This window comes from Chiloscyllium plagiosum, unplaced genomic scaffold, assembly GCF_037043375.1.
Source record: "Chiloscyllium plagiosum isolate Xiang-an unplaced genomic scaffold, Cpla_swu_hap1 HiC_scaffold_1, whole genome shotgun sequence".
Classification (NCBI taxonomy): Eukaryota; Metazoa; Chordata; class Chondrichthyes; order Orectolobiformes; family Hemiscylliidae; genus Chiloscyllium; species Chiloscyllium plagiosum.
Genome location: NW_028270139.1, coordinates 176,292,761 through 176,318,589, shown reverse-complemented (window position 1 = coordinate 176,318,589; position 25,829 = coordinate 176,292,761). Strand labels below are relative to the sequence as shown.

Below are 25,829 nucleotides of genomic sequence, written 5' to 3'. Positions count from 1 at the left end.
TGTATGATTTGATGGGTGATCGGACTTGTTCTGCACTGTATGATTTGATGGGTGATAGAGCTTGTTCTGCACTTTATGATTTGATGAGTGATAGAGCTTGTTCTGCACTGTATGATTTGATGGGTGATAGGGCTTATCCTTCACTGTACATTTTGTAGGGCAATTGTGATTGTCATGCACTGTATGATTTGATGGGCAATAGGGCTTGTCCTGCACTGTATGACTTGATGGGTGATGGGGCTTGTTATGAACTGCATCATTTGATGGGCCAGTGGGCTTGTCCTGCACTGTATGACTTGATGGGTGATAGGGCTTGTTCTGTACTGTATGATTTGATGGATGATAGGACTTGTTCTGCACTGTATGACTTGATGGGTGATAGGGCTTTTCCTGCATTGTATGATTTGATGGGGGATAGGACTTGTTCTGCAAAGTATGATTTGATAGGTGATAGGACTTGTTCTGCACTGTATGATTTGATGGGTGATAGGACTTGTTCTGCACTGTATGATTTGATGTGTGATAGGACTTGTTCTGCACTGTATGACTTGATAGGTGATAGGACTTGTTCTGCACTGTATGATTTGATGGGTGATAGGGCGTTTTCTGCACTGTATGATTTGATGGGTGATAGGACTTGTTCTGCACTGTATGATTTGATGTGTGATAGGACTTGTTCTGTACTGTATGATTTGATGGGTGATAGGAATTGTTCTACACTGTATGACTTGATGGGGACTTGTTCTGCACTGTATGACTTGATGGGTGATAGGGCTTGTCCTGCATTGTATGATTTGATGGGTAGTAGGACTTGTTCTGCAAAGTATGATTTGATAGGTGAGAGGACTTGTTCTGCACTGTATGATTTGATGTGTGATAGGACTTATTCTGCACTGTATGATTTGATGGGTGATAGGACTTGTTCTGCACTGTATGACTTGATGGGTGATAGGACTTGTTCTGCACTGTATGACTTGATGGGTGATGGGGCTTGTTATGAACTGCATCATTTGATGGGCCAGAGGGCTTGTCCTGCACTGTATGACTTGATGGGTGATAGGGCTTGTTCTGTACTGTATGATTTGATGGATGATAGGACTTGTTCTGCACTGAATGACTTGATGGGTGATAGGGCTTGTCCTGCATTGTATGATTTGATGGGTGATAGGACTTGTTCTGCAAAGTATGATTTGATAGGTGATAGGACTTGTTCTGCACTGTATGATTTGATGGGTGATAGGACTTGTTCTGCACTGTATGATTTGATGTGTGATAGGACTTGTTCTGCACTGTATGACTTGATAGGTGATAGGACTTGTTCTGCACTGTATGATTTGATGGGTGATAGGGCGTTTTCTGCACTGTATGATTTGATGGGTGATAGGACTTGTTCTGCACTGTATGATTTGATGTGTGATAGGACTTGTTCTGTACTGTATGATGTGATGGGTGATAGGAATTGTTCTACACTGTATGACTTGATGGGGACTTGTTCTGCACTGTATGACTTGATGGGTGATAGGGCTTGTCCTGCATTGTATGATTTCATGGGTGATAGGACTTGTTCTGCAAAGTATGATTTGATCGGTGATTGGGCATGTTCTGCACTGTATGATTTGATGGGTGATAGGGCCTGTCCTGCTCTGTATGATTTGATGGGTGATAGGATTTGTTCTACACTGTCTGATTTGATGGGTGATAGGACTTGTTCTGCACTGTATGATTTGATGGGTGATAGGACTTGTTCTATACTGTATGATTTGATGTGTGATAGGACTTGTTCTGCACTGTATGATTTGATGGGTGATAGGACTTGTTCTGCACTGTATGACTTGATGGGTGATAGGACTTGTTCTGCACTGTATGACTTGATGTGTGATAGGACCTGTTCTGCACTGTATGATTTGATGGGTGATAGGGCCTGTCCTGCACTGTATGATTTGATAGGTGATAGGGCCTGCCCTGCACTGTATGATTTGATCGGTGATAGGGCCTGTCCTGCTCTGTATGATTTGATGGGTGATAGGGCCTGTCCTGTACTGTATGATTTGATGTGTGATAGGACTTGTTCTGCACTGTCTGACTTGATGGGTGATAGGACTTGTTCTGCACTGTATGATTTGATGGGTGATAGGACTTGTTCTGCACTGTCTGACTTGATGGGTGATAGGACTTGTTCTGCACTGTATGTTTTGATGGGTGATACGGCCTGTCCTGTACTGTATGATTTGATCGGTGATAGGGCCTGTCCTGCTCTGTATGATTTGATGGGTGATAGGACTTGTTCTACACTGTCTGATTTGATGGGTGATAGGACTTGTTCTGCACTGTATGATTTGATGGGTGATAGGACTTGTTCTATACTGTATGATTTGATGTGTGATAGGACTTGTTCTGCACTGTATGATTTGATGGGTGATAGGACTTGTTCTGCACTGTATGACTTGATGGGTGATAGGACTTGTTCTGCACTGTATGACTTGATGTGTGATAGGACCTGTTCTGCACTGTATGATTTGATGGGTGATAGGGCCTGTCCTGCACTGTATGATTTGATAGGTGATAGGGCCTGCCCTGCACTGTATGATTTGATCGGTGATAGGGCCTGTCCTGCTCTGTATGATTTGATGGGTGATAGGGCCTGTCCTGTACTGTATGATTTGATGTGTGATAGGACTTGTTCTGCACTGTCTGACTTGATGGGTGATAGGACTTGTTCTGCACTGTATGATTTGATGGGTGATAGGACTTGTTCTGCACTGTCTGACTTGATGGGTGATAGGACTTGTTCTGCACTGTATGTTTTGATGGGTGATACGGCCTGTCCTGTACTGTATGATTTGATCGGTGATAGGGCCTGTCCTGCACTGTATGATTTGATGGTTGATAGGGCCGGTCCTGCACTGTATGATTTGATGAGTGATAGGGCTTGTCCTGCACTGTATGACTTGATGGATGATAGGGCTTGTTCTGCACTGTATTATTTGATGGGCGATTGGGCTTGTTATGAATTGTATGATTTGATGGGCGATAGGGCATTTTCTGCACTGTATGATTTGATGAGTGATAGGGCTTGTTATGCACTGTCGGATTTGGTGGGCGATAGCGCTTGTATGATTTGATGGGCCATACGGCTTGTCCTGCACTGTGTGATTTGATGGGCGATATGGCCTGTCCTGCAGTCTTTGATTTGATGTGTCATAGGGCTTGTCTTGCACTGTATGATTTGTTGCGTGATCGGGCTTGTAATGAACTGCATCGTTTGATAGGCGATAGAGCTTCTTCTGCACTGTATGATTTTTGATGAGTGATAGCGCTTGTTATGAACTGCATGATTTGATGGGCAAAGGGCTTGTCCTGCACTGTATAACTTGATGAGTGATAGGGCTGGTCCTGCACTGTATGATTTGATTGGCCAAAGGGCTGGTCCTGCACTGTCTGATTTGATGGGTGATAATGCTTGTTCTGCACTGTATGATTTGTTGGGGAATAGGGCTTGTCCTGCACTGTATGATTTGATGGGTGATAGGCCTTGTCCTTCTCTATGTGAATTGATGGGGGATAGAGCTTGTCCTGTACTGTATGATTTGATGGGGGATAGAGCTTGTCCTGCACTGTATGATTTGATGGGCGATAGGGCTTGTCCTGCTCTATATGATTTCATGGGGGATAGAGCTTGTCCAGCACTGTATGACTTGATGAGTGATAAGGCTTGTTCTGCACCTTATGTCTTGATAGGTGATAGGGCATGTCCTGCAGAATAGGATTTGATGGGCCAAAGAGCTTGTCCTGCACTGTATGATGTGGTGGGTGATTGGGCTTGTCCTGCGCTGTATGATTTGATGGGTGATAGGGCTTGTCCTGCACTGTCGGATTTGATGGGCGATAGCACTTGTATGATTTGATGGGCAATAGGGCTTGTCCTGCAGTGTATGATTTGATGGGCGGAACGGCCTGTCCTGAGTCTTTGATTTGATGGGGGATCGGGCTTATTCTGCTCTGTATGATTTGATGGGTTATAGGTCTTGTCCTGTACTGTATGACTTGATGGGCGATAGGGCTTGTTCTGCACTGTATAATTTGATGGGTGATAGGGCTTGTCCTGCACTATACGGTTTGATGGGTGATAGGGCTTGTCCTGTGCTGCATGGTTTGATGGGTGATAGGACTTGTCCTGCACTGTCTGATTTGTTGGGCGATAGGGCTTGTCCTGCGCTGTATGATTTGGTGGGTGATAGGCCTTGTCCTGCACTATACGGTTTGATGGGTGATCGGGCTTGTCCTGCACTGTTTAATTTGATGGGCGATAGGCCTTGTCATGCACTGTCTGATTTGATGGGAGATAGGGCTTGTCCTGCACTATACGGTTTGACGGGTGATTGGGCTTGTCCTGCACTGTATGATTTGATGGGTGATAGGCCTTGTCCTGCACTATACGGTTTGATGGGTGATTGGGCTTGTCCTGCACTGTATAATGTGACGGGCGATAGGGCTTGTCCTGCACTGTCTGATTTGATGGGGGATAGGGCTTGTCCTGCACTGTCTGATTTGATGGGTGAAAGGGCTTCTCCTGCACTGTATGATTTGATAGGTGATAGGACTTAGAACATAGAACATAGAAGAATACAGCGCAGTACAGGCCCTTCGGCCCTCGATGTTGCGCCGATCCAAGCCCACCTAACCTACACTAGCCCACTATCCTCCATATGCCTATCCAATGCCCACTTAAATGCCCATAATGAGGGAGAGTCCACCACTGCTACTGGCAGGGCATCCCATGAACTCACGACTCGCTGATTTGTCCTGCACTGTATGATTTGATGTGTGATAGGGCTTGTCCTGCACTGTCAGATTTGTTGGGCGATAGGGCTTGTCCTGCACTGTATGATTTGATGGACGATATGACTTGTCCTGCATTGTATGATTCGATGGGTGAAAGGGCTTGTCCTGTACTGTATGACTTTATGGGTGATAGGGCTTGTTCTGAACTGTATGATTTAATAGATGATATGGCTTGTTCTGCACTGTATGATTTGATGGACAATAGGGCTTATTCTGCACTGTATGATTTGATGGGTGATAGGGCTTGTCCTGCACTGTCGGATTTGATGGGCGATAGCACTTGTATGATTTGTTGGGCAATAGGGCTTGTCCTGCAGTGTATGATTGGATGGGCGAAAGGGCCTGTCCTGAGTCTTTGATTTGATGGGTGATCGGGCTTATTCTGCTCTGTATAATTTGATGGGCAATAGGGCATGTTCTGCACTGTATGATTTGATGGGGGATAGGGCTTGTTCTGCACTGTATGATTTGATGGGTGATAGGGCATGTTCTGCACTATACAGTTTGATGGGTGATTGGGCTTGTCCTGCACTGTATAATGTGACGCGTGGTAGGGCTTGTCCTGCACTGTCTGATTTGATGGGTGATTGGGCTTGTCCTGCACTGTATAATGTGACGGGTGATAGGACTTGTTCTGCACTGTATGATTTGATGGGCGATATGACTTGTCCTGCATTGTATGATTTGATGGGTGATAGGGCTTGTTCTGCACTGTATGATTTGATGGGTGATAGGGCCTGTTCTGCACTCTATGATTTGATGAGTGATAGGACTTGTTCTGCACTGTATGATTTGATGGGTGACAGGGCTTGACCTGCGCTTTATGATTTGATGGGTGATAGGGCTTGTCCTGCACTGTATGATTTGATGGGTGACAGGGCTTGACCTGCGCTTTATGATTTGATGGGTAATAGGACTTGTTCTGTATTGTATGATTTGATGGGTGATAGGACTTGTTCTGTACTGTATGATTTGATGGGTGATAGGGCTTGTCCTGCACTGTATGATTTGATGGGTGATAGGACTTGTTCTGTATTGTATGATTTGATGGGTGATAGGACTTGTTCTGTACTGTATGATTTGATGGGTGATAGGGCTTGTCCTGCACTGTATGATTTGATGGGTGATAGGGCTTGTCCTGCACTGTATGATTTGATGAGCATTTGAAGAGGCAGCTTATCAACAATCTTCTGGAAGTCTAATACAATACATCTACTGATTTTCCTTTTTTTCACAGTTCTAGTTACTTCTTCAAAGCACGGCAATTACTTTGTTAAACTATGATGTCCCTTTGATAAAATCGTGTTTGCTCTGCTTGACTCACGGGAAATTTTCCAAATGCCCTGTCATAACATTTTTTAATAACAGCTTCTCTCGTCACCCCCTGACGGATGTTTAGATAACTCATTTGCAGTTTTGCACTCTGAATACTTCCCATGGTGATTGGAACAAGCACCAAGTAGATCTTATCCAGTCTGGAATCCTTGACTGAGGTTGTTAACTTGGACCAATCAGGGAGCACTGGCTGACAGATATAAACAGGAGATTAACTATCTGAAAAATAATTTTAAAAAACAGGAGTGGTGAAAGGTTTACCATTTTGTGTTAGGAAGAGGGCTGACCTCTGAACTGCCTGGACCTGGAGATTAACCAGAATCCCCTTACTAAAAAAAAAGAAAACATAACCAGGAGATTTAGAATCCCCTCAGTCTAGAAAAAAAATAAATAAATAAATAAAAGGAGATTTGCCTGCCCCTCTTCCGCGGTTACGTTAGAGCCCGGGTGTCCTTGGAGAAGGAGCACGCGGTGTCCACCAACACCCTGGAGTTGTTCAGGGAGAGGTGGGCGCCGCAGGGAGTGGAGTGCATTATTTCTCCCTCCAACTCTATTTTGATTTAGTCCCTACCCTCCCCTTCACTGTTTTGATCACACAGCACTGTCCCTTGCTGTGAAGGGCAGTGTTTGTCACTGGCCACCCGGGTGTTTTCCTATCTTCCTGGTGGTGGAAATTGAATAAAGAGTGGTGCACTTTGTGTCTTTCACTGTGTCTCACACCTGCACACACACACCATGGGTGCTGGGGATAAAATAAGCACTACTGCACTTAGGTGGTAGTGAGGGGGTTAAATAAAAAACAAAATAGGAAAAAAAAGAAAAAAAAAGAATAGAAAAAAAAAAAGAAAAAAGAAAAAAAAAACACAGGAGGGAGGTGGAGTGCATAAAAGAAAAAAAAATACACAGGAGGGAGCACTTTGTGTCTTTAAAAGAAAAAAAAATAAACAGGAGATTAACTATCTGAAAAATAATTTTAAAAAACAGGAGTGGTGAAAGGTTTACCATTTTGTGTTAGGAAGAGGGCTGACCTCTGAACTGCCTGGACCTGGAGATTAACCAGAATCCCCTTACTAAAAAAAAAGAAAACATAACCAGGAGATTTAGAATCCCCTCAGTCTAGAAAAAAAATAAATAAATAAATAAAAGGAGATTTGCCTGCCCCTCTTCCGCGGTTACGTTAGAGCCCGGGTGTCCTTGGAGAAGGAGCACGCGGTGTCGACCAACACCCTGGAGTTGTTCAGGGAGAGGTGGGCGCCGCAGGGAGTGGAGTGCATCATTTCCCCCTCCAATTCTATTTTGATTTAGTCCCTACCCTCCCCTTCACTGTTTTGATCACAAAAAAAATAAAATAAACAGGAATGATTTTTGATCACACAGCACTGTCCTTTGATGTGAAGGGCAGTGTTTGTCACTGGCCACCCGGGTGTTTTCCTATCTTCCTGGTGGTGGAATTTGAATAAAGATTGGTGCACTTTGTGTCTCACACCTGCACACACACACCATGGGTGCTGGGGAAAAAATAAGCACTACAGCACTTAGGTGGTAGTGTGGAAAAAAAAGAAAAAAAACGAAAAAAAAAAGGAGATTTGCCTGCCCCTCTTCCGCGGTTATGTTAGAGCCCGGGTGTCCTTGGAGAAGGAGCACACGGTGTCGACCAATACCCTGGAGTTGTTCAGGGAGAGGTGGGCGCCGCAGGGAGTGGAGTGCATCATTTCTCCCTCCAATTCTATTTTGATTTAGTCCCTACCCTCCCCTTCATTGTTTTGATCACACAGCACTGCCCTTTGATGTGAAGGGCAGCGTTTGTCACTGGCCACCCGGGTGTTTTCCTATCTTCCTGGTGGTGGAATTTGAATAAAGATTCGTGCACTTTGTGTCTTTCACTGTGTCTCACACCTGCACACACACACCATGGGTGCTGGGGAAAAAAATAAGCACTACCGCACTTAGGTGGTAGTGTGGGGGTTAAAATAAAAAAAACAGGGAAAAAAAAATAAAAAAAAATAAAAAAGAGGAAAAGAAAAAAAATAAAAAAATAAACAGGAGATTTGCCTGCCCCTCTTCCGCAGTTACGTTAGAGCCCGGGTGTCCTTGGAGAAGGAGCATGCGGTGTCGACCAACACCCTGGAGTTGTTCAGGGAGAGGTGGGCGCCGCAGGGAGTGGAGTGCATCATATCTCCCTCCAACTCTATTTTGATTTAGTCCCTACCCTCCCCTTCACTGTTTTTGATCACACAGCACTGCCCTTTGATGTGAAGGGCAGTGTTTGTCACTGGCCACCCGGGTGTTTTCCTATCTTCCTGGTGGTGGAATTTGAATAAAGATTCGTGCACTTTGTGTCTTTCACTGTGTCTCACACCTGCACACACACACCATGGGTGCTGGGGAAAAAATAAGCACTACCGCACTTAGTTGGTAGTGTGGGGGTTAAATTAAAGAAAGAAAGAAAAAAAAAGAATAAACAGGGGAAGAGGTGGGCGCCGCAGGGAGTGGAGTGCATCATTTCTAAAAGAAAAAAAAATGAACAGGAGATTCAGAGAGTCTCCTGCTTCTAGTGACTGGCTCTGAGCTGGCTGGTTGGAGCCCTTGTTTTCAGCACATGTAAATAAAGGGGGACTTGCTGATGGGATACTGGTGTCTGTGCAGTTATTTCAGTGGCAAAAAGAGAAGACAGTACGTGCCCGAAGAAAACTTGCTTGCAGCAGTCTTCTTATGGTAAATGCTTCTAACACCATGCAATTATTTGGGAAGTTAAAAACAATAACTGCAGATGCTGGAAACCAGATTCTGGATCAGTGGTGCTGGAAGAGCACATCAATTCAGGCAGCATCCAACGAGCAGCGACATCGACGTTTCGGGCAAAAGCTATTTGGGAAGCTCAACTTGTTCAATCCTGCTGTCGAAGACTGGGCCCAGTATGGGGAAAGAATATATTATTTGTTTTCCGGACAGGTGACATTGGGGCAGATGAAAAGCAACAAATAATCCTTCTGATGGTGCATGGACTTGCAGCATTTTTGGTTATTAGGAGCCTAACTTTTCCTGAAGCACCAGATACTAAAATCTTACAACAGTTGACATATTGAGCTGAGGATTATTCTGAGCCCAAACCTCCTCTAATTCTAAGACAATGACAGTTTTGTTTGGCTGCTCTAGAGCCAATCGAAACTATATCAGGATTTTTAGACCATAATTCGACCCATTGAGTCCACTCTGCCATTCAATCATGGCTGATGGGCATTTCAATGCCAATTACCCGCACTCTCCCCATATCCCTTAATTCTTTGCAAAATCAAGAATTTATCAATCTCTGCCTTGAAGACATTTAATGTTCCGGCTCCACTGCGCTCCGTGCAATGAATTCCACAGGCCCAACACTCTCTGGCTGAAGAAATGTCTCCTCATTTCTATTCTAAATTGACCCCCTCTAATTTCAAGGCAGTGCCCATGGGTCCTAGTATCCCCGCTGACGGAAACAAATTCCCAGCCTCCACCCTTTCTAAGTCATTAATTATCTTGTAAGTTTCGATAAGATCTCCCGTCAACCTTCTAAACTCTAATGAATACAATCCCAGGATCCTCAGCCGTTCATCGTATGTTAGGCCTTACCATTCCAGGGAACATCCATGTGAATCTCTGCTGGACATGCTCCAATGCCAGTATGTCCTTCCTGAGGTGTGGGGTGTACAATTGGACACAGTATTCTAAATGGGGCCTAATTAGAGCTCTATAAAGTCACAGTAGCACATCACTGCTTTTACATTCCAACCCTCTTGAGATAAATGACAACATTGCATTTGTTTTCTTAAACACTACCTGCCTGTCCGCCTAACTACGTATGATCGGCGATCTTCACCAGAATGCCTCAAGTCCCTTCATCCAGATCATTAATGTATAAAGTGAACAGCTGCAGCCCCAACATTGAACCCTGTGGGACACCACTTGTCACCAGCTGCCATTCCGAAAAAGAACATTTTATCCCAACTCTCTGCCTTCTGTCATACAGCCAATCCTCAATGCATGCCAGTAGCTCATCTTGAATACCATGGGCCTTCAACTTACGCAGCAGTCTCCCATGAGGCACCTTATCAAAGGCCTTTTGGAAGTCTAGGTAGATAATACCCACTGGGTTTCCCTGGCCTAACCTACTTGTTATCACTTCAAAGAATTATAACAGGTTTGTCAGGCACGACCTCCCCTTACTAAATCCATGCTGACTTGTTCTAATCCAACCCTGCACTTCAAAGAATTTAGAAATCTCATCCTCAATGATGGATTCTAGAAGTTTACCAACATTCGAAGTTCAGCTAATTGGCTTATAATTTTCCATCTTTTGTCTTGGTCCTTTCTTGAACAAGGGATTTACAACAGCGATTTTCCAATCATCTGGGACTTTCCCTGACTCCGGTGATTTTTGAAAGATCACAACCAACACCTCCACTATTTCTTCAGCCACCTCCCTTCGAACTCTAGGATGTAGCCCATCGAGGCAGGAGATTTATCAATTCTTAGGCTTTTTAGCTTTTCTAGCACTTTCTCTTTTGTAACGGCTACTGTACTCAACTCTGCCCCTTGACTCTCCTTAATTGTTGGGATATTACTCATGTCTTCCACTGTGAAGATTGACACAAAATATTTATTAAGTTCTTCAGTTATTTCCTCATCTCCCATCACTAGCCTTCTTGCATCAATTTGGAACGGCACAATTTCTACTTTTGCCTCGCGTTTGTTTCTTATGTATTGAAAGAAACTTTTACTATCATTTCTGATATTACTGGCTACTTACATTCATATTTGATCCTCTCCTTCCTTATTTCTTTCTTTGTTATCCTCTGTTTATTTTTGTAGTCTTCCCAATCTTCTGATTTCCCAGTGCTCTTGGCCACTTTATAGGCTCTCCTTTTTTGAATTGAATTGAGTTGAATTTATTGTCACGTGTCCTGAGGCACAGTGAAAAGCTTTGTCTTGTGAGCAATACGGGCAGATCACAGAGTTAAGTAGCATAGATAGTATATAATAGGTTAACAGGAGCAAAAATTAAACACAGGTACAGGCGAATGTTAAGAGTTTGTGAGTCCATTCAGTATTCTAACAACAGTAGGGTAGAAACTGTTGCGAAACAGGCTGGTGCATGTGTTTCTATGATACATTTTCTGGCTTACTTTCTCAGCCATGGATGTCTCGTTCCCCCCGCCCCGGATAATCTTTCTTTCCTTTTTCTTTGGGATTAACCTCTCTACTGTGTCCTCAATTACATGTAGAAACTCTTGCCATTGTTGCTCTACTGTCATCCCCACTAGTCTCTGCTTCCAGTCGATTTTCGTTGGTTCCTCTCTCATGACCCTGTAATTACCTCTATTTAACTGCAACACCATTACATCCGATTTTGCCCTCTTTCTTTCAAACTGCAGACTGAACTCTACTACATCATGATCGCTGCCTCTGAAGTGTTCCCTTACTTTAAATCTTTTATAAAGTCTGGCTTATTACATAGCACTAAGTCCAGAATAGCCTGCTCCCTTGTGGGCTCCATCACAAACTGTTCCAAAAAGGCATCCTGTAAGCATTTCATGAATTCCCTTTCTTTGGATCCACTGGCAACATAATTTACCCAGTTTTTTTGCATATTGAAGTCCCCCATGATCACTGTGACATTGTCTTTCTGACATGCCATAACTATTTCCTATTATTTCTTGTGCCCCTGGTTCTGACCATTGCTGGGAGTCTGTACATAACTCCCATCATGGTTTTTTTGCCTTTGTTCCTCAACTCCACTCACAGATGCCACATCATTTGACCCTACGTCATTCAGTGCCATAGATTTAATTTCATTCTTAATGTAACTATGCTTGCCTTAATTGTATAGGGTATTGAGTATAGGAGCTGGCAAGTCATGTTAAAATTGTACAAGACAATGGTTTGGCCGCATTTAGAATACTGTGTACAGTTCTGGTCGCGACATTACCAAAAGGATGTGGATGCTTTGGAGAGGGTGCAGAGAAGGTTTATGAAGATGTTGCCTGGTATGGAAGGTGCTAGCTATGAAGAGAGGTTGAGTAGGTTAGGTTTGTTTTCATTAGAAAAAAGGAGACTGAGGGGGTACCTGATTGAGGTTTACAAAATCATGAAGGGTACAGACAGGGTGGATAGAGACAAGCTTTTTCCCAGGGTTAAGTATTCAATAATGAGAGGTCATGCTTTCAAGGTGAGAGGTGGAAAGTTTAAGAGGGATACACACAGCAAGAGTGGTGGGCGTTTGGAACACGTTGCGAGCAGAGGTGTTGGAGGCAGGCACAGTAGATTCATTTAAGATGCATCTGGACAGATGCATCAGCCTCCCCTCTTTTCATGGTAATGCTTTCATATAACCTCTTCCATCAGGTAGGAGATATAGAGGCTTGAACACACGCAACAGCAGGTTCAGGCACAGCTTCTTCCCTGCCGTTATTAAACTGATTGAGTTCAACCAGGTAAATGTGAGATGATGCATTTTGGAACATCCAATTCAAGAGTGAACTATATGGAAAATGGAAAAGCCCTGGGGAAAATTGATGTACTGAGACACCTGGATGTTCCACATTTGGAATACACATTTTCTTATCCCTATACTAATTAGCACATGGCTGGAGCAGTAATCCAGAGATTATGACCCTTGAGGACCTGTTCTTCAATTCGCTGGATACTCTTCAAACAGGTCCTCCTTTCTAGCCTTGCCTATGTTGTTTGTGCTAACATGGACCACAACAGCTCGATCTTCTCCCTTCTGTTCCAATATCTTTTCAAGCCTCCTGCACCCTGGCACTGGGCAGGCAACACACCATGTGGGACCCCTAATCCAGCTCACAAAGGATACTGTCTATCCCCCTAATTATAGAATCCCCTGTAAGAACTACATGTCTTTTAGCTCTTGAATGGCCTTCTGCACCATGGTGCCGTGGTCAGCTGGCTCATCTTATCCACAGCTGAAAATGTGTTGCTGGAAAAGCGCAGCAGGTCAGGCAGCATCCAAGGAACAGGAGAATCGACGTTTCGGGCATAAGCCCTTCTTCAGGAATGAGGAAAGTGTGCCAAGCAGGCTAAGATAAAAGGTAGGGAGGAGGGTCTTGGGGGAGGGGCGTTGGAAATGCGATAGGTGGAAGGAGGTTAAAGTGAGGGTGATAGGCCGGAGTGGGGGTGGGGACGGAGAGGTCAGGAAGAAGATTGAGGTTAGGAAGGTGGTGCTGAGTTTGAGGGTTGGGACTGAGACAAGGTGGGGGGAGGGGAAATGAGGAAACTGGAGAAATCTGAGTTCATCCCTTGTGGTTGGAGGGTTCTTAGGCGGAAGATGAGGTGCTCTTCCTCCAACCGTCGTGTTGCCATGGTCTGGCGATGGAGGAGTCCAAGGACCTGCATGTCCTTGGTGGAGTGGGAGGGGGAGTTGAAGTGTTGAGCCACGGGGTGGTTGGGTTGGTTGGTCGGTCCGGGTGTCCCAGAGGTGTTCTCTGAAACGTTCCGCAAGTAGGCAGCCTGTCTCCCCAATATAGAGGAGGCCACATCGGGTGCAGCAGATGCAGTAAATGATGTGTGTGGAGGTGCAGGTGAATTTGTGGCGGATATGGAAGGATCCCTTGCGGCCTTGGAGGGAAGTGAGGGGGGAGGTGTGGGCGCAAGTTTTCATTTCTTTCGGTTGCAGGGGAAGGTGCTGGGAGTGGAGGTTGGGTTGGTGGGGGTGTGGACTTGATGAGGGAGTCACGGAGGGAGTGGTCTTTTTGGAACGCTGATAGGGGAGGGGAGGGAAATATATCCCTGGTGGTGGTGTCCGTTTGGAGGTGGCGGAAATGACGACGGATGATAAGATGTATATGGAGGTTGGTGGGGTGGTAGGTGAGGACCAGTGGGGTTCTGTCCTGGTGGCGATTGGAGGGGCGGGGCTCAAGGGCGGAGGAGCGGGAAGTGGAGGAGATGCGGTGGAGAGCGTCGTCGATCACGTCTGGGGGGAAATTGCGGTCTTTGAAGGAGGCTATCTGGGTTGTACGTTTTTGGAACTGGTCCTCCTGGGAGCAGATGCGGCGGAGACGAAGGAATTGGGAATATGGGATGGCTTTTTTAGAGGGGGCAGGGTGGGAGGAGGTGTAGTCCAGGTAGCTGTGGGAGTTGGTCGGTTTATAGTAAACGTCTGTGTTGATTCGGTCGCCCGAGATAGAAATGGAGAGGTCTAGGAAGGAGAGGGAGGAGTCTGAGACGGTCCAGGTAAATTTGAGGTCGGGGTGGAAGGTGGATAAACTGTTCAACCTCCTCGTGGGAGCACGAGGCAGCGCCGATACAGTCATCGATGTAGCGGAGGAAAAGGTTGGGGGGGTGGTGCCAGTGTAGCTGCGGAAGATGGACTGTTCCACATATCCTACGAAGAGGCAGGCATAGCTGGGGCCCATGCGGGTGCCCATGGCTACTCCTTTCGTTTGGAGGAAGTGGGAGGATTGGAAAGAGAAGTTGTTCCGGGTGAGGACCAGTCGAAGGAGGGTGTCAGTGGAAGGGTACTGGTTGGGTCGGCGGGAAAGGAAGAAGCGGAGGGCTTTGAGTCCTTCGTGATGGGGGATGGAGGTGTACAGGGACTGGATGTCCATGGTGAAGATAAGGCGTTGGGGACCGGGGAAGCGAAAATCATGGAGGAGATGGAGGGTGTGGGTGGTGTCCCGAACGTGGGGAGTTCTTGGACTAAGGGGGACAGGACTGTGTCGAGGTATGAGGAGATGGGTTCGGTGGGTCAGGAGCAGGCTGAGACAATGGGTCGGCCGGGGCAGTCAGGTTTGTGGATTTTGATCAGGAGGTAGAAACCCGCCTAGGAACCCTCCAACCACAAGGGATGAACTCAGATTTCTCCAGTTTCCTCATTTCCCCTCCCCCTACCTTGTCTCAGTCCCAACCCTCGAACTCAGCACCACCTTCCTAACCTGCAATCTTGTTCCTGACCTCTCCGCCCCCACCCCCACCCCGGCCTATCACTCTCACCTTAACCTCCTTCCACCTATCGCATTTCCAACGCCCCTCCCCCAAGTCCCTCCTTCCTACCTTTTATCTTAGCCTGCCTGGCACACTTTCCTCATTCCTGAAGAAGGGCTCATGCTCGAAACGTCGGTTCTCCTGCTCCTTGGATGCTGCCTGACCTGCTGCGCTTTTCCAGCAACACATTTTCAGCTCTGATCTCCAGCATCTGCAGTCCTCACTTCCTCATCTTATCCACAGCCCTTTTCCTCATCCATACAGGAGCGAAAAATTTATATCTGTTGGACAAGGTCAAGGGCTGAGGCTCATGCACTCCTGAACTCTGAATCCCCCCACCTGCCTAATTTTGGATGGTGGGAGGAAACCGGAGCACCCGGAGGAAACCCACGCAGACACGGGGAGAACGTGCAAACTCAACACAGTCAGTCGCCTGAGGCGGGAATTGAACCCGGGTCTCTGGCGCTGTGAGGCAGCAGTGCTAAACACTGTGCCACCGTGCCGTAAAACATAGAACAATACAGCACAGATCAGGCCCTTCGGCCCTCAATGTTGCGCTGACCTGTGAACTATTCTCAGCTCGTCCCCCTACACTATCCCATCATCATCCATGTGCTTATCCAAGGATTGTTTAAATCTCCCTAATGTGGCTGAGTTAACTACATTGACAGGTCAGGCATTCCACACCCTTACCACCCTCTGAGTAAAGAACCGACCTCTGACATCTGCCTTAAAACTATCGCCCCTCAATTTGTAGTTATGCCCCCTTGTACAAGCTGACGTCATCATCCTAGGAAAAAGACTTTCACTGTCTACCCTATATAATCCTCTGACCATCTTGTATGTCTCTATTAAATCCCCTCTCAGCCTTCTACTTTTCCAGGAGAACAGACCCAAGTCTCTCAGCGTTTCCTCATACAACCTTCCCTCCAGACCAGGCAATATCCTGATAAGTCTCCTCTGCAACTTTTCTACATCCGCTGTCATCTTCGGTATCTGCCTTCTTCTGGCTTAATAACATCCTTCCTATAGCAAGGTGACCAATGTTCGTATTGACTGCAAACTTTACTAATTCGACCGGCTATGTTTTTTTCCTAATCATTTATGTGGACCCACAAACAGCAGAGGTCCCAGCACTGATCCCTGTAGAACACCACTAGTTACAGCCCTCCATTCCAAAAAGCATCCTTCCACCGCTACCCTCTGTCTCCTATCACTCAGCTGGTTCTGTATCCACTTTGCCAGTTCACCCCTAACTGCTCAAGGTCAAATCTAGCACTGCACTATCCACGACCTGTCATTTACCACAATTACCGAAATGGAGCTGAGGACTGTACAGTGTTAACTTGGCTTTCTCCTCCAGTGGACACCCCGCTAATCATTCAGGTTCAGCTGTGGTTAAAGGCAAGAATCAGGACATCGCCATCTCCAACAGCAGAGAATTTAACCATCACCCCTTACTTAACGGAACATAGCATAAACTGTGCTAGGGATGAAGAGAGGTTAGTGAGAGTCAGAGAGCACATCCAAGGGACACAGTGAGAAACAAGGGGGATTTGATGGCCATCCTGCTGTGCTGAGGATGAAACTCTTTGAGGCTGATCACAGAGAGACAAGGTAAAGTACTATGTCACTAAAGAGGGTGTTCGGGTCCTGGGGCTTGGGATCCTATTTGCCTCCTTGCAGGCTCAGTGAGATCACCTCAAACTGACTGGGATTTTGTCTTTCTGCAGGTGAAAAGGCAAATACTGTCAGAGACAAGATACATCGAGCTGGTGCTGGTGGCAGACAGAGAAGAGGTCAGTGTGTTCTCTGAACCTGTCAAGTGTGAGGGATGGGCACAGACTGTGCAAGGATTCACATAACAAGAAGCTGCAGCCCAAGAGGCTGAGGGCTTTGACATTTCAAACTCTGAAGAGTATTGGAGGGAGGGCAGAGAGTTGGAAATTCCACCATTTCTGTTAATTGGCTAACTCTCAAAAGTTCAATCGAGTAATTATACTCGGGATTTCAACTTTTCAACATAAATTGGGGATAAACTGGGTTAAAAACAAGGAGAAAGTGAGGTCTGCAGATGCTGGAGATCAAAGTTGAAACTTTATTGCTGGAACAGCACAGCAGGTCAGGCAGCATCCAGGGAACAGGAGATTCGACGTTTCGGGCACAGGCCCTTCTTCAGGAATGAGCAGAGAGTGTTCAGCAGGAGAAGATAAAAGGTAGGGAGGAGGGACTTGGAGGAGGGGCGTTGGAAATGTGATAGGTGGAAAGAGGTCAAGGTGAGGGTGATAGGTCGGAGTAGGATGGAGGCGGAGAGGTCAAGAAGAAGACTGCAGGTCAGGAAGGCGGTGCCGGGCTGGAGGGATTCGGCTGAGACAAGGTGGGGGGAGGGGGGATGAAGAAACTGGTGAAGTCCAAGTTCATCCCCTGTGGTTGGAGGGTTCCCAGTCGGAAGATAAGACGCTCCTCCTCCGACCGTCGGGTTGTTGTGGTTTGGCGGTGGATGAGTCCAATGACCTGCATATCCTCGGTGGAGTGGGAGGGGGAGTTGAAATGCTGTGCCACAGGTTGGTTGGGTTGGTTCGTCCGGGTGGCCCAGAGGTGCTCTCTGAATCGCTCCGCAAGTAGGCGGCCTGTCTCCCCAATATAGAGGAGGCCACACCGGCTGCAGCGGATGCAGTAGATGATGTGGGTGGAGGTGCAGGTGAATCTGTGGCGGATATGGAAGTTTCCCTTGGGGCCTTGGAGAGAAGTGAGGGGGGAGGTGTGGGCGCAAGTGTTGCACCTCCTGCGGTTGCAAGGGAAGGTGCCGGGAGTGGTGGTTGGGTCGGTGGGGGGTGTGGATCTGACAAGGGAGTCGCGGAGGGAGTGGTCTCTACGGAAAGCTGATAGGGGAGGGGAGGGGAATATATCCTTGGTGCTGGGGTCTGTTTGGAGGTGGCGGAAGTGACGGCGGATGATGCGCTGTACATGGAGATTGGTGGGGTGGTAGGTGAGGACCAGTGGGGTTCTGTCCTGGTGGCGGTTGGAGGGGCGGGGCTCAAGGGCGGAGGAGCGGGAAGTGGAGGAGATGCGGTGGAGGGCATCGTCGACCACGTCGGGGGGGAAATTGCGGTCCTTAAAGAAGGAGGCCATCTGTGTTGTACGTATTTTGAACTGGTCCTCCTGGGAGCAGATGCGGCGGAGACGAAGGAATTGGGAGAATGGGATGGTGTTTTTACAGGGGGCAGGATGGGAGGAGGTGTAGTCCAGGTAGCTGTGGGAGTCGGTAGGTTTGTAGTAGATGTCCGTGTTGATTCGGTCGCCTGAGATAGAAACAGAAAGGTCTAGGAAGGGGAGGGAGGAGTCCGAGACTGTCCAGGTGAATTTGAGGTCGGGGTGGAAGGTGTTAGTGTAGTGGATGAACTGTTCAACCTCCTCGTGGGAGCACGAGGTAGCGCCGATACAGTCATCAATGTAGCGAAGAAAAAGATGGGGGGTGGGGCCAGTGTAGTTGCAGAAGATGGATTGTTCCACATACCCTACGAAGAGGCAGGCATAGCTGGGGCCCATGCGGGTGCCCATGGCTACTCCTTTTGTTTGGAGAAAGTGGGAGGATTGGAAAGAAAAGTTGTTCAGGGTGAGGACCAGTTCGGTCAGTCGAAGGAGGGTGTCGGTGGAAGGGTACTGGGTGGTACGGCGGGAAAGGAAGAAGCGGAGTGCTTTGAGTCCTTCGTGATGGGGGATGGAGGTGTACAGGGACTGGATGTCCATGGTGAAGATGAGGCGTTGGGGACCGGGGAAGCGGAAATCCTGGAGGAGGTGGAGGGCGTGGGTGGTGTCACGAACGTAGGTGGGGAGTTCTTGGACTAATGGGGACAGGACCGTGTCGAGGTATGCCGAGATGAGTTCGGTTGGGCAGGAGCAGGCTGAGACGATGGGTCGTCCGGGGCAGTCAGGTTTGTGGATTTTGGGCAGGAGGTAGAAACGGGCGGTGCGGGGTTGTGGGACTATGAGGTTGGAGGCGGTGGATGGGAGGTCCCCTGAGGTGATGAGGTTATGGATGGTCTGGGAGATGATGGTTTGGTGGTGGGGGGTGGGGTCATGGTCAAGGGGGCAGTAGGAGGAGGTATCTGCGAGCTGGCGTTTGGCCTCAGCGGTGTAAAGGTCAGTGCGCCAAACTACTACCGCGCCTCCCTTGTCAGCTGGTTTGATGGTGAGGTTGGGGTTGGAACGGAGGGAGTGGAGGGCTGCGCGTTCCGAGGGTGAGAGGTTGGAGTGGGTGGGAGGAGTGTGGGAGTTCAGGTAGCGGTTAATATCGCGGCGGCAGTTTGCTATGAAGAGGTCGAGGGCAGGTAGGAGGCCAGCACGGGGTGTCCAGGTGGACGGGGTGTGTTGGAGGTGGGAGAAGGGGTCGTCAGAGGGTGGGCGAGAGTTAAAAACAAGGACTGCAGATGCTGGAAACCAGATTCTAGATTAGAGTGGTGCTGGAAAAGCACAGCAGTTCAGGTAGCATCTGAGGAGCAGGAAAATCAACGTTTCGGGCAAAGGCCCTTCATCAGGAATAGCCCTTCCTGATGAAGGGCTTTTGTCCAAAATGTCGATTTTTCTGCTCCTCGGATGCTGCCTGAACTGCTGTGCTTTTCCAGCACCACTCTAATCTAGAACATAAATTGGGGTAATTGGAGTGTTAATGGTTTAGATTGATCAGATTTCTTGAATGTCAAAGGATCAACAAGGGAGAGCACAGTGTGGGACTTGGTTCTGAGGAAAGAAGTCAGACAAGTGTTCAATGTGGTAGAGGGGGGACAATTTAGGCAACATCCTTGCAAATCTTTTCTGAACCCTTTCAAGTTTCACGACATCTTTCCAATAGGAAGGAGACCAGAATTGCACGCAATATTCCAACAGTGGCCTAACCAATGTCCTGTACAGCCGCAACATGACCTCCCAACTCCTGTACTCAATACTCTGACCAATAAAGGAAAGCATATCAAACGTCTTCTTCACTATCAAGGAGCTAAGAACCTGCACTCCAAGGTCTCTTTGTTCAGCAACACTCCCTAGGACCTTACCATTAAGTGTATAAGTCCTGCTAAGATTTGCTTTCCCAAAATGCAGCACCTCACATTTATCTGAATTAAACTCCACCTGCCACTTCTCAGCCCATTGGCCCATCTGGTCCAGATCATGTTGTAATCTGAGGTAACCCTCTTCGCTGTTCACTACACCTCCAATTTTGGTGTCATCTGCAAACTTACTAACTATACCTCATGAGGAAGAATATGTGATCTGAATTGGTTGAACTGAAGGGGGCTGTATCTCTTCCTAAAATAAGTCCATGCTGGCTCTTTCTGCTGTAAAATGACTGGGTGCTGGATTTATTGTGTGGATTTTGATGATTGTTCAGAGGTTTTTGCAAGTAGACTATCTAATTGGAAATTATTCACCCTCTTTGAATAAACCTAGACTGATAATGAAATTCTGTGTGATCAGTGGTTTAGGTCACTCAAGTTTAAGAAAAGAATTTGAGGAAAATTATAATCATGGAAGAATTCATAAAACATAAAACCTGATTGAACAGAGCACCAAATACTAAGTCTGAGGCAAACAGCAGATCTCTGTGATTTCTCACACATAGAGAGCTGCAGAGATGGTCAGAGGGGAATCCATCAGGAAATTAGGGGAGAAGAAGTTTGTGTCTGGCACAGGGATCAGATTTTAGGAACAAACAGAAAGACGTCAAATAATGAAGAAGAAAAGCTAGAACAAAAAAGTGATGCAAAAGAAATCACCAGGTTCCATTGTAATACCAAATGGGCATATCAAAGTTAATTATTGGAAGTTAGGTCAGAAACTGATTACTGTAATAGGAATAAATAGAATAGTTGGAGAAAATAGAAGTCTCAGTGGGTCGAACAGCCTCATTCTGTGCCAGGACACTTCTGTGATTCTGTGACATCCTTAGGAACAGATTCTAGCATGTTTTCTGTTCAAAGATTGACAGCTAACTGCCTTAGTGTTCATCATTCTCTTCTTCTGTCTTAAACAGTGATTTAACAAGTGATAACCACCAAACCACTGGAATGGTGTCATTGTGAAGAGCAAATTGGAAAATTATTGGCAGTCTGAGTAGCTCTGTAACTTTGTAAATCATTCTGTTTCCTTTCAGTATCAGAATATGGGCAGTAATAGAGAAACTGTGGTGAAGAGACTGGTTGCCATTGCCAATACAGTTGACCTGGTGAGTATTGAGACTGCTCACACTGATGAAGGGTTCACCTTTCTCGTCCATTTCTTTGTTTCAGGCTCCCCCTGATGCCAACTGGCTTTGAATCAAACTAACAGGAAATCCAGTCATTTGAACTCAACACTTCAAATCTCTGTCTATCTCCCTTTCGTCTTTCTCTCTCTCTCCCCCTTTCCCTCTATCCCTCTCTCCCCCCTTCTCTCTCTGTCTCTATCTCAGGCTACATTCTTGCTCATTTGTTTCTTTCTCTCTCTCTGTCTCTTTCTTCACCCCCTCCCCATCTCAAACTGCACTCTCTCATTCCTCCCTCATTGCTATCACTCCCTCTTTCTTTCTCCACTCTCACTGTTTGTAGTTACAACTGTAAACTGCCACTGTCACGACAGTAGACTGAGAATAAGGAGACTGCACCATGAATTCACTGTGGTAGAGATCTCCTGTCCTCCTTTGCTCTGTCTCAGTTTTGTTTTTTTTGTTCATTCACATTGTGGGAGTCCAGGGAGAGGGTTATGAGGCATGGGGGTGAGTTTGGAGCCAGTGGCAGGGGTGTGGAGTTTGCTGTCAATTGTTGTGAGGTTAATTCGGATTGAGGAAAGAAGTTTGTATAAGTGTGATAGGGAGGCAGGACCAGAGCAGGAGATCGGCAAGTGGAGTGATTGAGGAGACTGTGGTAGTTAGCTCAAGTAGGCCTAATGGGAGGAACAGGCAGGCCAGGTTAATGAACACAGTGGGTCTGACGGTCTGAGGTGCGTTTATTTTAACCCAAGGAGTATAACAGGTAAGGCAGAGAAGCTTAGAGACTGGATTAGTATATGGGATTACAATGTTGTAGTCACTACAGAAATGTGGCAGTTCAGTGTTCCGGGGTTTTGATGTTTCAGGTGAGGAACAGAGGGGTGTAAAATGGGTGGGGGAGTTACTTTACTAATTAAGAAGAATGTTATAGCCGGAATAAGGGAGGAGGGGGGGTCACCCAGCAAGGCCACATGGGGCGAATCAGGGATAACAAAGGTGCAGTCACTATGATGGGGTGGTGCTATAGACCTCCCAACAACCAATGGGGGACAGAGAAATAAACATGTAAGCAAATTATTGAAAGATGTAAGAACAACAGGGTTGTTATAGTGGGTGCTTTTAACTTTCCCAATATTGACTAGGATTCCTTTAGTACCAGTGGCTTGGATGGGGCAGACTTTGTTGAGTATATCCAAGAGGGTTTCTGGAATCGATGCAGTCCAACTGGGAAAGGGGCTGTATTAGACATTGTCTTTGGGAATCAGCCTGGCCAGGTGGTTGAAGGTTCAGTGGGGAAAAATTTGGGAACAAGTACCACAATTCCATAAGTTCTAAGATAGTTATAAATAAGGAAAAGATGAGTCTTCAGGTAAAAGCACAAAATTAGGAGAACACTAATTATAGCAGTATTCAGCAGGAACTGGAGAAATTTGGTTATAAGTTCCTACTTGAGTGTAAATCCACATCTAACATGCGGGAATAAGACCACAAGATGCAGGAGAAATTGAGGACTGCAGACACCAGAGATCAGAGTCAAAAATTGTGGCGCTGAAATAACACAGCCGGTCAGGCAGCATCTGAGGAGCAGGAGAGTCAACTTTCAAGCATAAGCTCTTCATCAGGAACAGCTTATTTTTGACAAAAGATACATGAGCGAAACTAGGCCCATTGAGTCTGCTTCACCATTCAGTCATGGCTGGTATGTTTCTTACCACCATTCTCCTGCAACCTTTGATACCAATCATGAACCTGTCTATCTCTGTCTTAAATATACTCAGTGACTTGGCTTCCACAGCCCTCTGGCAATGAGTTCCACAGATTAACCACCCTCTGGCTGAAGAAATCCTCCTCATCTTAGTTCGAAAGAGTTGGCCCTTTCACACTGAGACTGTGCCCCTGAGTCCTACTCTGTAAGTTTCAATCAGATCCCCCCCCCCCCCCTCCTCATTCTTCTAAACCCCATTGATGACAGACCCACAGTCCTCAAATGCTCCTCATATGACAAACCCTTCAGCCCACATGGATCTTCCCCTTCAACTCCAAGTTCCTTTGCAGCCCAAATGACATATCCTGAACATACCAGGCAAAGTCTCAGCAGGTCTGGCAGCATCTGTAAGGAGAGAAAAGCTTTGACAAAGGGTCAGTTAGACTCAAAACATCAGCTCTTTTCTCTCCTTACAGATGCTGCTGGACCTGCTGAGATTTTCCAGCATTTTCTCTTTTGGTTTCAGATTCCAGCATCAGGAGTAATTTGCTTTTATCAGGCAGACAAAGTATTTGGGACTCTTGAACATGACCACATAGAACGGTGTCTATTCCTCCGACTATACTGTCCCTGATTATAACTACACTTCTCTTTCTCCATCCTTTTGAATGGCTCCGTGTATCATGAAGCTGGTCATGGCTCACATCAACTCCAGCCTGCACTGAAACTCTGCAATGTGCCTACCAACAAAACAGGCTGTGCCTCCTGCAGCTAGATTGTCAGCTTCCTGACCCACAGACCGCAGGCAGTGAGGATAGACAACAGCACCTCCTCCATGATGACCCTCAACACTGGAGCCCTCCACCCCGCAAGGATGTGTTCCCAGCCCCCTCCTGTATACCCTGTACACCCACAGCTGTGTGGCCAAATTCTGAACAAACTCCATCTTCATGATCGCTGACAACACCACCGTGGGAGGATGGACATCAAACAACGATGAGTCAGAGTACAGGAAGGAGACAGAGGGCTTGGTGACATCGTCCATTAATAACAATCTCTCTCTCAGTGTCGGTGAAATGAAAGAACTCATCATTGACTTAAGGAAGAAAGGAGGACATGCCCCCATCTACATCAGCGGAGTTGAGGTTGAGAGGGTGGAGAGCATCAAGTTCCTCAGAGTGACAATAACTGACAGCCTATCCTGGTTTTCCCACATGGATGCGACGGTCAAGAAGGCACAACAATGCCTCTTCTTCCTCAGGCAGCTCAGGATATTCAGCATGTCCATAAGGACCCTCACCAACGTCAACAGATACACCATTGAGAGCAGACTGTCCGGGTGTATAATGGCCTGATACGGTAACAGATCTGCCCAGGACCGTAAGAAACTACAGAAGGTTGTGTGCACAGCCCAGACCATCACGGAATCCACCCTCCCATCCATGGACTCCATTTACACAGCTCACTGCCACGGAGAGGCTGCCAACATCATCAAAGGCCCCTCCCACTCTGGTAATGATCTCCTACAACCTCTTCCATCAGGCAGGAGATACAGAAGCTTGAACACATTCGCCAACAGGTTCAGGAACAGCTTCTTCCCGGCTGTTATTAGATTGGGTTCAATCCGGGCAAATGCGAGGTGACGCATTTTGGAAGATGCAGTTCAAGAGCGAAATATACGGTAATTGGAAACATCCTGGGGAAAATTGATGCACAGAGAGATCAATGTGTTCAGGTCCATTGTTTCCTGAAGGTGTCAAAGCAAGTCAGTAGAGTTGTCAAGAAGGCATACTGCATTGTTTTCCATCATCGCGTGGGGTATTGAGTACAAGAGTTGGCAGATTATGTTACAGTAGCATAATACTTGGTTCGGCCACATTAGGAATAATGCGTACAGTTCTGGATGCCACATTTTTGATTAGATTAGATTACTTACAGTGTGGAAACAGGCCCTTTGGCCCAACAAGTCCACACTGACCCTCCAAAGAGCAACCCACCCAGACCCATTCTTCTACATTTACCCATTCACCTAACACTACAGGCAATTTAGCATGGCCAACTCACCTAAGCACCCAGAGGAGACCCACGCAGACACGGGGAGAATGTTCAAACTCCACACAGACAGTTGCTGAGGCCTGGGTCTCTGGCGCTGTGAGGCAGCAGTGCTAACGGCTTTGGATGTGGATGCTTTGGAGAGGGTGCAGAAGAGGTTCACCTGGTATGGAGGGCGCTAGCTATAAAGAGAGGTTGAATAGATTAGGATTATTTTCATTTGAGGTTGAGGGGGGCCTAATTGAGGTCTACAAAATCATGAGAGATGTGGACAGGGTGGATAGCAAGCTGCTTTTTCCCAGAGTGGGAGACTCAATTACGAGGGATCATGAGTTCAAGGTGAACTTAGATTAACTTAAGATATCTGGTTGGCATGGATGAGTTGGACCGAAGAGTCTGTGATGTGGACTGTCCCCAAGATATCACCACTAACTTCCCCAAATTCCCAAGTCTTCCTGTCTTTCTTCATGGCAAACATTCATTGAGAACCTTGCCCATCTCCTGCAATTTCACACATATGTGCCCACTTTGGTCCTTGAGGGGCCCTATTCTCTCTTTAGTTATTCTTTTTTCTATTTAAATATATTTAAAGAACCTCTTTGATTCACCCTAATCTTCTCCAAGTCTATCTCATGCCCCCTTATTGTCCTCCTGATTTCCTTCTTCAGTGAACTC

General features: G+C 46.7%; 1 protein-coding gene across 1 annotated transcript in view; it reads left to right on the top strand.

The window, feature by feature from the left end:
• Nucleotides 1-25,829, top strand: part of LOC148152298 (disintegrin and metalloproteinase domain-containing protein 12-like) — a 657,223-nt gene that overhangs the window by 200,717 nt on the left and 430,677 nt on the right. The window contains exons 7-8 of the mRNA XM_087986062.1: nt 16,890-16,955; nt 21,305-21,376. Coding sequence (XP_087842188.1) covers nt 16,890-16,955; nt 21,305-21,376 — 138 coding nt within the window. The remainder of the gene's footprint in view (nt 1-16,889; nt 16,956-21,304; nt 21,377-25,829) is intronic.